Source organism: Hemiscyllium ocellatum, chromosome 24 (assembly GCF_020745735.1).
Source record: "Hemiscyllium ocellatum isolate sHemOce1 chromosome 24, sHemOce1.pat.X.cur, whole genome shotgun sequence".
Taxonomy (NCBI): domain Eukaryota; kingdom Metazoa; phylum Chordata; class Chondrichthyes; order Orectolobiformes; family Hemiscylliidae; genus Hemiscyllium; species Hemiscyllium ocellatum.
The window spans coordinates 27,832,741-27,849,102 of record NC_083424.1 but is presented as its reverse complement, the minus strand read 5'-3'; the positions used below and the strand labels follow the sequence as shown (position 1 = coordinate 27,849,102).

Sequence of the window (16,362 nt, the reverse complement as noted above, 5' to 3'; positions counted from 1 at the left end):
TAAAAAATATCCAGTCAATGATGCTTGAGGTGCTGCTGTTTTTGTTTTGGTCAGCGTTTTCACATGTTCTTCAGTACAGGTAATGCAGATGCTCTTACCTCTCTGATGTAATGTTATTGCAGGACCTTGATCATCATCAGATAATCTGAAATTTGGATAATTAATATTTGGATAATTGAGGTTCCTATGTATTTGACTCAGTTTCTCACCTGCAAATGCTTTCATGTGTTGCTGCCACACCTATCCATCCTCTGTCTTGTGCTGATTTAATGACTTCCATTTCTCTGGAGTTTGCTCCCTGCTGTTAAATTGCCATGCTCACTTTACTGTCCAAATAAAACCCTGTCTCTTCTTTGTAATGACCATCGCTACTTCAACCACTTCCATTATCCTCAATTGCAGAAAAGGTGATCTAAGCTTGGTGGGGGGGAGGTGTCAGTAGAAGGCCACCTAGCTCTGCAGTCTGGGTAGGAGAGATTGCGAATGTCCATGAGTGGCTCATTTCAAACTTGTTAAACTTTTATGTTAGTGGCAAAGAAGGATGACTGAGAAGAACAAGGTAACTGATAGCTGCAGCTCTGGCCAGGCTGGTAGGGAGATCTCCAAAACTTTCCTGGAATGATGGCCCCCTGTTCTAACACTGATTGTTTCCAGGCAGCTTCCCAAAGTCCATCATATCTTGGGGACCTGCAGCCTGACTAGAAAATCCCTGATGAAGGGCTTTTGCCCAAAACGTTGATTTTCCTGCTCCTCGGATGCTGCCTGACCTGCTGTGCTTTTCCAGCACCACTCTGATCTAAACTCTGATTTCCAGCATCTGCAATCCTCGCTTTTGCCTAGAAAATTCCAGTTAGCTTCTATCTTGCAGTAGGTTTTAAATCTGCCTGTAATTTGCCTTAATTGACTATCTGTCACTGGTAGGCAGATTGCTCCTCTTGATTGAATTTGCGTCGGGCTGGTGTAGCCAGGAAACCAATATGCTGGCTATCTGAATGAAATTTTTACACTTGCCTGCACCTGCTATGTCTGTACAGGAAGTGGCAGAAAAGTCACCAATCAGTCCAACTTGATAGTAGAAATCTGAGAAATTGCTTCTTATTGAAATATTCATATAATCTCAGCTAATTTACTTTGAAAATCTTAAACTTTTGTTACATTGGTTACCCATTGTCAGCCTCAACACTGGGCATTGTTTTTCATGTTCGTTAGTATTTTAAAAAGTACTCAACGCTAGGCATGAATAACCTGTTACTTTTCCACAGTTGTATGCGTAATGTTACTGAGATGAATTGGTGATTGAGTAGAACACAGATCTCATTTTTTAAAAATTGCACACAAGAATGGAGATGTTTTTAACCACTGTGTAGAGATGTTAGCCTGCAGTGTTGAGTTTGTTGTCTAACCCTAGTGGTGAACATGAACATGTACAGCACTTTGTAGCTTCATTGTTCAAGCAGGTGTTAGCGTGGTGTGACATCCCTTGTCTTAGTGACTGTAGACAGCTTGTCCATGTAGGGAAATGGCATAGTACCTAGCAGCTGAGTGCATCTCTGGGTCTGGGATTCCAGGCAGCCATCCAATGACATTTGTAGGTCCTGGTGAATATCTTTGTCACCAGAGACATTGCCGGAAGCATTTGGCTAGTTAGGTTCCTCTGTATGTCACTGCAAGTAATTGAGAACTGTGTGCTATCTTAGTAATTGACTGACAGAAAAGCGTACAAAAATAGTAGCAATTTATTGTTGCGTCAGTGTAGATAATGCATTTGTGAAATTAGAATCAAATTGAGAAAAATCGGCCAAGTATTTGCTAGGGGATTGTGTTCTAAATGTGAGGGATGAGTGTATTGAAAGTATTCTTAAATTGTAGAGGGAATAAAAACCTGTACAAAAGTAAATCCGAATAATGCAAGCTTTTGTATACTCAGTTAAGTTAGATTATGTTTTGCCTTGATGAAAGAAGCAGATTTGGAATCTCATTGTTGGGATTTATAGAATACCTGACCTGTACTTCCAAATAGATCAGCAGGGATTTATTTGCAGCACAGTGAGAGCTTAACAAAATGTCAGGGTACTAAAATACAAAAAAGGCCCTGCAGCAGTGATGTAGGAGACTCTGTGTATTTTCTTTACAGTTTTCAAAGCTGAAGATGTGGCGCCAGATCAATGCATTAATCAGGTTGAAGCTTTCAATTTGTAAGCATTACTTTTTGGAAGATTTTGAAAGAGCGTAGACTATGTTCCAGTGGACTTAAGAATATTTCTTCAAACATCAGACAATCTCTTTCTTGGAATAGGATGGCTGCAATTTACAACAACTGCAAAATTGGAATACAATAATTTTAAATTAACTATTATTTCTGCTTGAGGGATAGGAGATTACATTTACCCATTATCCTGTGTTTTGCTCAAAATAGCACAATGATCAATTTATTCAATTGCAGCCCCTTCCCTTCCCAACCTGGCTCTTGAAGGATATTTTTTAGTTGAAAAAACTTGAGGGTTTAATTAATGTAAAGGAATTTAATTCTAGTCTTGATCACAAATTGTGACACTGCACTACCACACAATGTGTTACAGACTACTGACAACTGTCACAGAATAGTAGTTTGCAAGTTCATGTTTTCAGTTCCATCTATTTAAAGGATGCTAAGTTCAGGAAGGGAAAATTGTGTTGGGAGCCTCATAGTTGCTCAGTCAAAGCTGAACAGATCAGTGAAAGTAGTTCTATCCAACAACTGCTACCTTTTCGGTTTCTTAAATTTTGTAACCAGCAATGTCATGGTTGTTGGTGTAATATCTGTGGGTCTCTGCTTGATGTTCCAACCCTTGGAGCTGGGGAGAGAAAGATCAACACATCTCAGGCTTGAGGTTTTCCAAGTTTTTTTTTTCAAAAATGATTTTAAGTTATAAATTTTAATGACATAACCTTCAGCTTTCAGATCTTCTCTTGACTTCTGTTGTTTTATTTTTTAAATACCTAAATGATCAAATTTTCTCTTTCTGCCCAAGATGTGAAGCAGCTGTTTATTTTTGCTCTGTTTGACTTGCTGTTTTCTTGTTGTTGAACTGTACTTCACTTCCAAGTACTCCCTTATTCCCTACCCTGTTCTCCTTGAAGACATTTACTGCTCTGCAATCGCTCCTTAGCAGCAGGTTTATACTGGGAACAAAAGTAAAGAACTATGAATTTATCTCCTAGGTACTGAATCAAAAGTAAGATTGACAGAAGTCTGCTCGAGGATTGTCTACCCTGTTGAAATTTTGTGTGTTACTTGCATGTGTGTAGATTGTGTGCTCCTTCGTTAGCATTCAGTCGGATCACAAATGGTATTTGCACGCCAGCTCTGTTGAAATAAAAATAAAAGGAAGGTTTGTATCTTAAGGATTATTTTTTCTTATTGATGAGTTCTAACTTTACTGTGTTTTAGAGGAATTTGGGCTTTTGTGCACATTTATGATCTGTTTATAAAGTTTGAATGCACCTCAGATATTTTTGCAATTAGTGAATCTGCAAAATAATGAGTGGTAACAGTGGCACAGTGGTTAGTACTGCTGCCTCAGTGCAAGAGACCCAGGTTCAATTCCCGCCTCAGGTTCAGAGGCAGAAGATCAGGCGCTCTTCCTCCAGGTGTCGTGTTGCCATGGTCGGGCAGTAGAGGCGGCCAAGGAACTGCATGCCACCTCCATCATGGCAGACCATGGCAACACAACGCCTGGTGGAAGAGCGCCTCATCTTCCGCCTAGGAACCCTCCAACCACAAGAGATGAATGCAGATTTCTCCAGCTTTCTCACTCTCTTTCTCTTCTCTCCTCCCCCCACCCCCCACCTTGTCTCAGTCCCAACCCTCGAACTCAGCACCGCCTTTTTGATCTGCAATCTTCTTCCCCACCCCTCCGCCCCATCACCCTCACCTTAATCTCCTTCCACCTATCGAATTCCCAACACCCCTCCCCCAAGTCCCTCCTCCCTACCTTTTATCTTAGCCGGCTTGGCACACCCCCTTCATTCCTGAAGAAGGGCTTATGCCCGAAACATAGATTCTCCTGCTCCTTGGATGCTGTCTAATTGTTCACTAATTTCTTGCTGGAAAAGAAATGTTTTGAACATTAGCTTTAAACTGATGATGCACTGCTTCCTTTATTTAAATGTCTGTCTTTTCATAAAACTTATTTTGCACAAACAAGGGAGTGATTTTTTTTTCATTTTGGTCAATGATTTTTCAACACTGTGTGTACAACTGATTGAACAGGTTGATGCAAATCTCAATTAACAGTTTTATTGAGTCAGCACGGAAACAGACCTTTTGGTCCAACCTGTCCATGTTGACCAGATATCCCAACCCACCTGCCAGCCCCTGGCCCATATCCCTCAAACCCTTCCTATTCACATACCCATCCAAATGCCTCTTAAATGTTGCAATTGTACCAGCCTCCACCACTTCCTCTGACAACTCATTCCATTCACGTACCATCCTCTGTGTGACTTAGTCACATTTAGCCCATATCCCCCTCAACCCTTCCTATTTTGTTAATACAATATTGTAATTATATTAACCTCCTCCACTTCCTCTGGCAGTTCAAACCATATCTGCATCACCTTCTGGGTGAAAAAGTTACCCTTCTGGTCCTTAAATCTTTCCCCTCTCTCCTTTAACTTATGCCCTCCAGTTTTGAACTCCCCTACCTTGGGGAAAAGACCTTAGCTGTTTACCATATCTGTGCCCCTCATTATTTTATAAATCTATACAAGGGCACCATTCCAGTGCTCCAGGGAAAATAGCCCCAGCATATTCAGCCTCTCCCTATAGCTCAAACCCTCCAATCCCAGCAACATTCTTTTCTAAACCCTTTCAAGTTTCACATCCTTCCTATTACAGAATTGAATGAAATATTTGAAAGGTGGTCTCATGTTCTGTATAGATACAACATGACGTCCCAACTCCTATACTCAGTGCACTAACCAATGAAGGTGAGCATGCCAAATGCTGCCTTTACCACTCTGTCTACCTACAGTGCCACTTACAAGGAATTATGCACTTGCACCCCTTGATCTTTGTTCAGCAACACTCCCAGGGTCTTACCATTAAGTGTGCAATTCCTGTCCTGATTTACCTTACTAAAGTGCAACACCTTGCATTGATCTAAATTAAACTCCATTTGCTAGTCGTCACCCTTTCGGCCCATCTGATCAAGGTCCCATTGCTTGTTATGTTGTCATCAAAATGCTTTGCTCTTGACTGACTCATCTGTAAATACTTTAGATTTTGCATGTTTGTTATCTACATTTGTTTTGAAGGCAACATTAGTGACTGTCATAGGTCCTGTGCCTCAGATGATGACTTGTGAAATAAAGCACAGCAGTAAGACCAAGTGTTTGGGTAGTGCACAATTTTATCTACATCTTGCATAAGGAGCATATGCTGAAACTGATGTCTCTGTGATATAACCCTTTTTTCTCATTAGGGGAATGACTGTGACCAAGAAGTTTAAATTCTGAACGCAATCTTTTTGCATGAGTTATGAAGGTAAATTAACAACATGCCAGAGCACTTCACTCACTGCAATCAAGTCTATTGAAGCTTGCATTGGGTGAATATGTCACATTTGAAGTATGTGCATCACGTCAGGTTTCTTTTGTATAAAAGAAGTTGAGTTTTGAACCAACACAAGTTAGAACTGATTCTGATTTTTCAGTTATACCTTTTTCTTGGCTTTGAGGTTTTGCAGTGATCTGAGTCTCAAAGTCTGGGCTTGCATTGTGATGTGTAGAAAACATAAAGTGGATTGAGTTGTTTGTTCCCTCACTGTTGTTTTCATCAGTTGGGGTTTTACTGTGGCAAGTCCATTCTATGGCTGTTTTCACCAGCATTTGACCCTCAAGCCCCACAAGGTATTTTAGGATTGAAGCTCTGCTCTCTCTAATTCTGAGGTAACAGCAAGCCCTGGCTGGTGCTGCTATATCTATTTTAAAGTATTTAAAATCTTGCAATTACCAGAGTCATGCCATTTTGCTCTGCCATTCAATGCAATTATGGCCGATCTAATAATTCTCAAATCCATTTTTCTATCTTCCCCTCATAACTCTTGATTACCTCTGTGATTAAAGAAATTTGCCTGTCAGAGCCTTGAGTACACTCAACTCAGCTCAAGAGACCCTGCAGAGAAGAATTTTATAGATTCACTGCCCTCTAAAGAAGTTCCTACTCCTTTCTCAATGTGTGAAACCCCCCTCCCCCCACCCCCAACCACCACCACCAAAATGATGAGATTACGTCCTCCGATCCTAGATACACACTCACGAGGGGAAATGGTCTCAACGGTACCCTAAGAAACTTTTGTATTTTTCAGTAAAGTCGCTCTCATTCTTCTAAAAACCAGTGAGCTCAGGCCCAACCTACCTGACTTCTTCTCTTAAGACTGTCCCTTCAGGCCCAGGATCACATTGTGAGCCTTCCATGGACTGCCTCCTATCTCTAAATTCCGTGAAGTAGAGGACTGTATCTGTTCACTGTACTCCAGTGTGGTCTGACCAGTGTCTTTTTACAATTTTAACAAAACTTCCTTTTTACTCCATTCCCTTTGAAATAAAGTCTAGTTCCGTTCGCCTTTTCTATTACTCACTGAAATTATATGGAGAAGGGGAGGACTGCAGATGGTGGAGATCAGGATCGAGAGTGTGGTGCTGGAAAAGCACAGCAGATCAGGCAGCATCTGAGGAGCAGGAGAATTGATTTTTCGGGGTAGAAGTCTCATCAGAAATGAGGTCTCATTCCTGATGAAGGGCTTATGCCCAAAATTTTGATTCTCCTGCTCTTCAGATGCTGCCTGACCTGTGCTTTTCCAGCACCACACTCTTCACACTGAAATTGTATGCTAGCTTTTTAGTAATTTGTGCATGAGATCTTACTCCCCCCCCCCCCCCCCCCCCCCCCCCCCCCCCCCCCTGCCATTTACTTGTTTTTGTCTCCTTCCATTTTTGAATAGGGGTGTTATATTGGCATTCCAATCCTCAGTTGCTTAAAATCCAAGGATTCTTGGAAGATTGCTATCTGTACATCCAGTATTTCTGTAGCCACATTCTTTGATGATCTAGGATGTAACTTGTCCAGTCCAGGGAAGTCTTTGGCCTTTACCCCTGTCATTTACACTAATTCTTCTCCTCTAGAGAGGTTTTTGTATGTATTTCTTTCCCCTCTTACAACTCCCACACTCCACTTTTGACTTTTTTTTGTGTCTTTGGAAGGTTAGTGTCATCTCCCCAACCCCACTCCCATGAGGACTGATACACAATATTTATTTAACTCCACTACTTGCTGATTTAGCACAAAGTTTAGGCTGATGCTTTGGAGCAGCACTGACCAGTTAAACCAAGGACCCACTTCCGTCCTCAGTTGGATAGAAAAAGATTCCACTGTGTTGTTCGAACAAGAGAGTTTTTCATACGTTCTGAACAATATTTTTCAACACCAACCACCAACACGTTATTTGAATATAAAGAATTATTTGAAATTTCCTTTCTGATTGCTAGTTGTGGAACTTAATGTGCAAGGTGGCTGCTGCATCTTTGAGTGTTGCTGCATTGACTTGACTTGAAAAGCACTTGATATTGTCTCTGAAGCATTCTGGGATATGCTGAGGTTTGTTCAACAGTTTGAATGTTTTAAAATTAGTTTGCTAAATTCTTTAATCCCATGCATTTAATTAATATCAAATGTTTACTAATTATTTTGAGGAGGAGAATCACTGTTTGCTTCTTGTAACCATGTAAGAATGTTTTACTGTATGTTTTTGCATTCACCATTTTTGTAGTCTTTCCATACCAGATTGGCTCTTCTCCTTTTTATTTAAAATGCTATAAAGACCAAGCTCACTGGGAAGGAGTGCTCCAGAGCAAAGGCACCTTGGAGTGCAGGTTTATAGTTCTTTGAAAGTGGAGTTGCAGGTCGATAGGATAGTGAAGGTGTTTGGTATGCTTGCCTTTATTGGTCCGTGCATTGAGTATAAAGGTTTGAGAAGTCATGTTGCAGCTATACATGACATTAGCTTGGACACCTTTTGGAGCATCACATGCAATTTTGGTCTCCCTCCTGTAGAAGTGTTATTATAACTTGAAAGTGTTCAGAAACGATTACAAGGATGTTGCCAGAGTTGGAGGGTTTGAACTACAGGGAGAAGCTGAATAGGCTGGAGCTATTTTTCCTGGAGCATTAGAGGCTGAGGGGTGACCTTATAGAGGTTTATAAAATCATGAGGGGCATGAATAAGATAACTAGGCTAACCTTGGGGTGGGTCAACTTTTTCATGCAGAGGTGGGGTACGTATATGGAATGAGCTGCCAGAGGAAGTGATGGAGGTTAGTTCATTTGCAATATTTAAAAGGCATCTGGATGGGTATATGAATAGCCATGGTTTAGAGGGGTATGGACCAAATATTGGCAAATGGGACTAGATTTATATAGGATATCTGGTGGCATGTGTGTTGACCAAATGGTCTGTTTCTGTGCGGTATATCTGACTCACTGGAGGCCTATGACCAGTGGTGTGCCACAAGGATTGGTACTGGATCCACTGCTTTTTGTCATTTATATCAATGATGTGGATGTGAAGGTGAGGATAGCTAGTTTGCAAATGACACCAAAAATTGGAGGTGTAGTGGACAGCGAAGAAGGTTACCTCAGATTACAACGGGATCTTGATCAGACAGGCCAATGGGCTGAGGAGTGGCAGATGGAGTTTAGTTTAGGTAAATATAAAGTACTGCATTTTGGGAAGGCAAATCTTAGCAGGACTTATAAACTTCAAGGTAAGGTCCTGAGGAGTGTCGTTGAACAAAGAGACCATGGAGTGCAGATTCATAGCTCCTTGAAAGTAGAGTTGCAGGCAGATAGAATAATGAAGGCGGCATTTGGTATGCTTTCCTTTATTGGTCAGAGCATTGAGTACAAGTGTTGGGAGGTCATTTTGCAGCTGTACAGGACATTTGGTTAGGCCACTTTTGGAATATTGCATGCAATTCTAGTCTCCTCCTGTTGGAAAAATGTTTTTTTAGGTTAGATTCCCTACAGTGTAGAAACGGACCCTTTGGCCCAACCAGCCCACACTGACGCTCCGAAGAGTAACCCACCTAGAACCATTTCCTTCTGACTAATTGACCTAACACGAAGTAAAACTTGAAAGGGTCCAGGAAAAATTTACAAGGATGTTGCCACGGTTGGAGGGTTTGAGTTACAGGGAGAGGCTAAATCGGCTGGGGCTGTTTTCTCTGGAGCTTCTGAGGCTGAGGGGTATAAAATCCTGAGGAGCATGGATAGGATAAATAGACTAAGTCTTTTCCCTGGGGTCGGGGAATCTAGAACTAGAGGGCATAAGTTTAGGGTGAGAGGAGAAAGATCTAGGAGGGACCTAAAGGGTGTCTTTTTCATGCAGATGGTCTTCCCTATATGGAATGAGCTGCCAGAAGAAGTGGTGGAGGCTGGTACGGTTACAATATTTAAAACTCACCTGGATGGTTATATGAATAGGAAGGGTTTAGAGGGATATGGTCCAAGTGCTGGCAAATGGGACTAGACTAGGATATCTGATCAGCATGGATGAGTTATACCGAAAGCTGTGTTTCTGTGCTGTACATCTGCCTCTATAACTGAGTTGTGCTGTATTTGAACAAATTTCTAGAGCTGCTGACCCATTGTGCCATCCTGTTGCTTTGTATTTGCACTTGCAGAGTATTTTAATAAACTTGTTGAAAGGCTTTCAAAGGGGGGGGGAAAAGAATACTTTGGCAGTATTGAGTACCTGATGGTTGTGTAGTCAAATGTAATGGCTCTTCTGTACACAAAGACAAGTGACTATTTTTCCCCTTGTTCCCCTTGTTATTAGCTAGGCAAGACTTCAATGACTAATGCTGGCCTGGATGTTGCCAATTCTCTCCTTTTTGAATGGTACAATGGATTCTTTAACATTCAGCATATCTAGTCCCGCATTAGAGGAATTGCCTGTTGATATGCAGGGCAACCTGGCTTTCCTCTGAAGTATGCTCAGTCTTGAGCCTCATATTTGATAAGTTCCACAACAAGCATTCAGTAAAGGACTTTTAGAGTAAAACTCAGTTATGTTGACTTGCTTATATGGAATGTTATAAGCAGAGTCTTTCTCTGAAAATGAGGCACTAATGTGGGAGCAAGAATTGGTGTGAAAGTGCATATCAGATCATATTGTTCTGGTCCAGACAAGACCAGCTGCTGTTCTAATTTTGTTATGGTGAATAACTATTTCCACTTATGGAAGTCTTATTACAAGCATGTTTGAAGCCTTTTATGAAAAGCAATTCCATCTCATTGAACTACTGCTGTTTCAAACTTTCGGGCACGTGTTGGTCCTTTTTTTCCAGATAGTCTCATTGGTACAGTTCTTGGATATCCAGACTGTCTTTTGCCAGTAGTTACAATCATTTTTGATTGTGCTTACCAAATTCCCATAAATGTACAGTCCTTTTTGAGAGCAATGTGATCAATTGGAGTCTTTATTGAATGGTCTGATTTCCATTTTGACACCAGATGATGGTCGTGATCAGTTTTCTCTGAATCCAAAACTCAGCGAGATATTTATATGCAAAACTTAAAATCTGACTTTTTGCTACAACTGGAACAATAAAATAAATCTCTTTTTCCACACACCCACTCGCAGGAATCAATTGTAATAATTTAAGTTAAAATTCACTGTAGTTTCAGTTTTATTTCTATCTGTAATTAAGCTGCTTATCACGGAATTTGAACGTATTAATTTTCTTTCCACAGCAAAGCATGGTTAACTTGACACACAAGTAGGTTAAAATGATTTCATGTTTTCTTATGAAATTGGTATATTTTGTTAAATTTAAAGGTTTGCTTTTTTTTTCTCCCTGCAGAAGTGTTTCATCCTACCATCATGACTAGACTTAAGTTAATATTATTCTACCCCAATCTCCAGCTGACTTCAGTCAGGTCATATTTTTATTCCAATTATGAAATCTATCAGGGAGGTTTTATGCCATCACAAATATAAAATCACTGAGGTGGATATAGACTTATTATTAAAGTTAGTAGTCCTCTCTCGCTCATTCAACTCTTCAGTTTTATACAAGGTGTAGGCTGGAAAATACATTTTGGAGCAATTGCCATCATGACATGTGAAACTCTGCAGCAAGGTATTATCCCATTTTGCTCCTGTGGAATTGTGATTTGCTGGAAACCAGCTGCTATCATATGTCCACATTTAAAGCTCCTCGCGACATCAGGGGAGCACTTTCAAATAGTTTTCCCATTTTTGGCCTTGCTCATTGTCTGGGTATTGCTATTTGTTCTCTGCTCAAGGGCACAGAAGCTTAGCTTACTTTTCATCTGGTTACTGCCATCAAACAAAAAAAAATTGAAATGTGCTTTATACCAAAATGTGTTATCTACATATGGTTAAAGTTATGTTGCGCTTACTTGGTCTTTAGTTTAGTCTAATCTCAAATCAAATAGCTGACATTTTGACTGTTAGTTATACCAAAATTATGCTTATTTGGTGGCTTAATAAGAAACCTGTCCTTATTGGGAAATTCCTTGCAGGATATCGAGCCTAATTGGTAGATTTGCTTTTTGAATCTGAAGTTTATAAATCAGGTATTTATAAAGTAATTGGAAAAGATCCACTGTTTGCAGCATTGTGATAGCAATCTGTAATGGAGGTTGCTTTGTGGTTTGTCCCTGTTTGTATTGGTTATGACATAATGCAAATGTAATTCTGTATTGCAGATATAGCAGCTGATGGTGCTAATCCTCTGGTGTGACATTAGAATGTTCACTGAACTCTGTCCCTGGTGCAGTTTAAAAGTTTAATCACTTCAGTAATATAATCCGTTCTCTATCTGACAAAATTAAAATTGCACAGATGGCCTTCTATTATTTAACCAAGAAATGTTTATATTGGGTGAACACACGGATTTGTTGGGTGGGGGGGGGGGAAGAAATATGTGCTCATTTTTTTTACATCAAAAGATTTCATTCTATAATGAAATGCTTTGTATTCATGAATATTACAAGGACCAGTCATAAAAAGACCACCTGAAATGTAATTCATCTTGCTGGGAAGCAAGAACTGCACTTCTGAGAAAATGAGAGCCAAACTGTGAACGAACTCCACATTTTGCATGTTTCTGACTTGAAAGTAAAAATGCTTTTCTGTAGAATACTGGCACTAGTTTTGAGCTAGTTTTAAGGTCCACAGTCATTGCTTTGATTTGTTTTTCTGTAGTAGTTAGGTTGTTTTAGTCATGTGTTTTAAACCCAAGATTTATTGGTTTAAAATAACTTTCTTGCTGGCCATACTCTAGTTAAAATTGCATATTGAAATTGAACTAACATTATGAGACCTATATCCTTTTTGTGGGTCTGTTCTGATTTTGTTTTCTGTCAGTAATGGTGGGTGACTACATTAGAATCATAGCTTGTCTACATTGTGGAAACAGGGCATTTGGCCCATCAAGTCCATGCTGACTCTCCAGAGAGCAACCCACCCAAACCCAATCCCTGTAACCCCTATTGAATAGCTGATGGCACTGTAGGATATTGACTTTCGTGTCAGCTTTTACCCAATGCAGCTAAGATGTGAATTTTGCTTCAATTGTTTCCTATTCTATACTGTACTTGAGAACACCAGCTGGGTTATCATGACTGCATTCTTAAGCTGTTTACTTATATCTTAGTACAGTTGCACAAGACACATTAAACAACGTGCATTCCTTTTGGTTCCCTTTTCTAATAAATATTTTTGATGGAACACCATTTTTGCTGCGGGTTCATCAGTTCATTAGAGGAAAAGTTTACTGCTTGTTTTTTGTTTGCAAGGAAGCAGAAATACTTTTTGTGCTGGACCCCAGTGTGGCAACTTGCTGTGACAGCTGCAAAAATATTTTGTATTTAAATAAGTGAATTTCAGTGTACCAAATTCCCACCTGTTTGCCACCTCTGTGCGTATCCAGTCCAGGTATTAATGTTAACCTTCCATTCTTAGAAAATCAGTGTTGATTTTAAATTTATGTGTAGCATTAAACTCTTCTGATTTCCCTTCCCCAACCAAAAAAAAAGTACTGCATGTGAATTTCATCAAGTGTTTCTGGAATAATATGTTAGAATCCATTGATCTCTGTACCATATTGTTAATATGTTGAGAGATGACTCATACTAACTCGAACAACTAAAGGTGTGTGCGCAAATAAAAGCTGCTCCTGGCAGGAGCGCATTCCATAATAACACGGCAAGGGATGATGAGGCTTCTGTAAGAACAGGATTAATTCTCTGTCCTGATGTACAGATGTACTGACCTGCTCAGCCCCACTGGTAACAAACTATTTGTGTCTCAAGCATATTAACTTGCATCCTGGGACCAGTACCTCCACTTGAATCCATCTTTTGAGTGTCTAGCAGCGACATTGCTGTTTCAGCTTGTTAGTGATGTGTGGTGAAATAAAATATTACTAGGATTTACCCTGCTATTGGTTACATGGAGTAAGGTTTAATGGCATCGGGTGGATACTAGTCAGAATCTATGTTCTGATCACTAGGACAATTTCTCCTTCCCTGCTTTGAACCAAGATTTTTACCAGACTGTAGCATGCAATCACACATATTCTTTCCTTGGCTACAGAAAGGATGGGGTAGCGGGAAAGAACATGAGAACTTAACGCACTCTTTGTAACACAGTCCCCATTTCCTCTGGTTCTGATATACTAAATAGCAACTTTGAAAGGAAATTTAGTTTTTTTATTCCATAAGGTCTGCCATGAACCCTCTCCCCATTCTTGTCCATTCTCTGGAACCACTGTTGGGTGGAAATACTACCTAGATTCCTATCTGTCTGATGAGCTGCCATCTGCAATCACCTGCATATTTTACCCTAGGCACAGCTTTGTATCTCATTTGCTTGATAACTTTTGGTGAGAAATAGTCAATCTCTATATACCTGTGAATAAGTCCGATCTCTCTGATAGTGTTTAGTATATTTTATTCAATTACAGCAGTAAATTCCACTTCCTTGCCACAAACTGCCTTTTAAAGTCACTTGGTTAAATGAACTAAGCTATGCAAAATTTTTGCATCTTGCTCAACGCAGAGCTGAGCATTGAACTGTAGTTTGTATCAATATTCACCAAGGAGAAGAGCATGATGATAAGATTAGGGAGGGGTATGTTGATATTAAGACTTAGGTGTTAGGTGTGTCTCAAAACATTTAAAGTAGCTAAATCCCAGGGCTTGATAAGATCTATCCCAGGATATTCCTCCCTTGCCTCCCTCAATATTCCTCACCTGGGGCTAACGAGAATACAAAATCCCAGAAGACTGGAGGATAGCCAATTTATTCCTTTGTTGAAAGGTAACAGGGTTCATTCTGGAAATTACAGGCCAATGAGCCTTATGTAAGTGATAGGGAAATTATTGAAGAAGATTCTTCAAAGACAGGATTTACTTGTAGTTGGAGAAGAATGGACTTGTTGGTAATAGTCAGCATGGCTTTATGTGGGGGAGATCTTCTGCCTCAAATTTCACTTTTGAGAAAGTGACAATGATTGACGATAGGGTAGTGGATGTTGTCAACATGGACTTTGCTATAGCATTTGACACGATCCTTTTATGGTGGGCTGGTCCAGAAGATTAAGACAGATGGGATCATGATCAATTTGATATTTTGGCTTGGTTATAAACCGAGGGTTTGGTGGGGTGGGGGTTTTGACAAGATGTGGTGTTCCACAAGGATCAGTGTTGGGATAGGAATGCATTGGATGGAAATGTAAGTAGCCTGATTACTAACTTTGCAGATGACAAAAATTGGAGTTGTGGATAGTGAGGAAGGTTATCAAAGGATACAGCACAATAAATTAAGTTGAAAAGTTGATGGAATGGCAGATGACTTTTAATCTGGACAAGTGAGGTTCCTATACTTTCAGAAGACAAATATATGAGGAAAGCATATAGTCAATGACCGGACCCTTTTAAAAAAAAATTGATATCCATGTTTTTATTGCCTTTAGACTTGATATTCTAAAATGTCCTTGTTGCTGGAGTCACATATTTCACCCTCCAAACCAAGATTTCCACTTCACCAAAACAGTGGTTCTGTCCTGATTTGCCTGACTCCTGTTCTTGCTGACCTGTACCTGAATCCCAATATATTAAACTAAACTTCTTATATCTTCAAATTTCTGCATGGGTCCATCTGACTGTAACCTTGGTTCCTAATGTTGTATCTGGGTTAGCAAAGTTTGGTCTTCTGATTAGAAATATGGATTTTCTCATTGTTTGGTTTAAAAAATCTTCAATTACTATAGCCCCTTCCTCTGAAATTTCTTAAAGGTCTGTACCTATTCAACACACAATCTGTTCTTAAAAAGTCTTCAAAAAACATTGTTTCCCCCAACCATTTCTATGTTATATAAAAATAACAAACAGTAGCGGTCCCAAAACAGATCCTATATCAACACATAGGCCTCCTCCTTCTGTTTAACAAGAGATGCAATTTCTGTAGTAAACTATGGTTCCCTTACCGTATCACTTCCTCCCTGCCTGACAGGGACATACCTATCAAGGACACGCAATATCTGTTCCTTAAGCCAGTCCCACATTTCCATTGTCTGCATCCCTTGCATTTTGAATGTGCAAACTTAACAGACAGTCACCTGAAGTGGGATTTGAATCCGGGTTCCTGGTGCTGAGAGGCAGCAATGCTAACCACTGAGCTACTGTGCTGCCCTATTTAGTATTTTAGTGTGTTTGGTATTGCTGGATACATTGGAAATGGGTGGGAGCTTTGGATGAGATCAGGGAAGGTTCCGTTTATAAAGAAACAACAAAGTTTTTGACTAATGTATTGTTAAATTATCATTTATAAATGTCTTTAAACTTGTGCAGGGTAAATGCCATTGCCTAGATTGGGTGGTTAAAATGTATTATTTACTTTCTATCTTCTCCTCAATGGTAATTATAACTTCATTCAAGTTGAAATAAAACCATAATATACTTTAGATGGTTACATTCTTAATCTAAAGACTGGGTGTGTTGGGGGTGAAGGGGAATGTGTTGGTGGTTGTGCACTGAATATGCAGAAGAGTTTTGGGTTATACACTAGCAATAGGGCAGATTGGCACTAAATATTTTATTGTCAAGTGAAATAGTTTATTTTTAATATTAAAGATACCAATCTGAAATGTAATACTATACTCCTCTCGTTTGTACAGTTGGTGACAAGGTTCCTGCTGACATCAGACTGACTTCAATTAAGTCAACAACCCTAAGAATAGATCAATCTATTCTTACAGGTAATGTCATGTTACTTTTCAATGTGTTAA

At 39.7% G+C, this 16,362-nt stretch overlaps 1 protein-coding gene across 2 annotated transcripts in view; it reads left to right on the top strand.

Moving 5' to 3' along the window:
• LOC132827122 (sarcoplasmic/endoplasmic reticulum calcium ATPase 2) overlaps window positions 1–16,362 on the top strand; it is a 91,450-nt gene that overhangs the window by 35,553 nt on the left and 39,535 nt on the right. For both annotated transcript variants that reach the window (XM_060843624.1, XM_060843622.1), the window contains exon 6: window positions 16,252–16,332. In XM_060843624.1, the coding sequence (XP_060699607.1) occupies window positions 16,252–16,332 (81 nt within the window). The remainder of the gene's footprint in view (window positions 1–16,251; window positions 16,333–16,362) is intronic.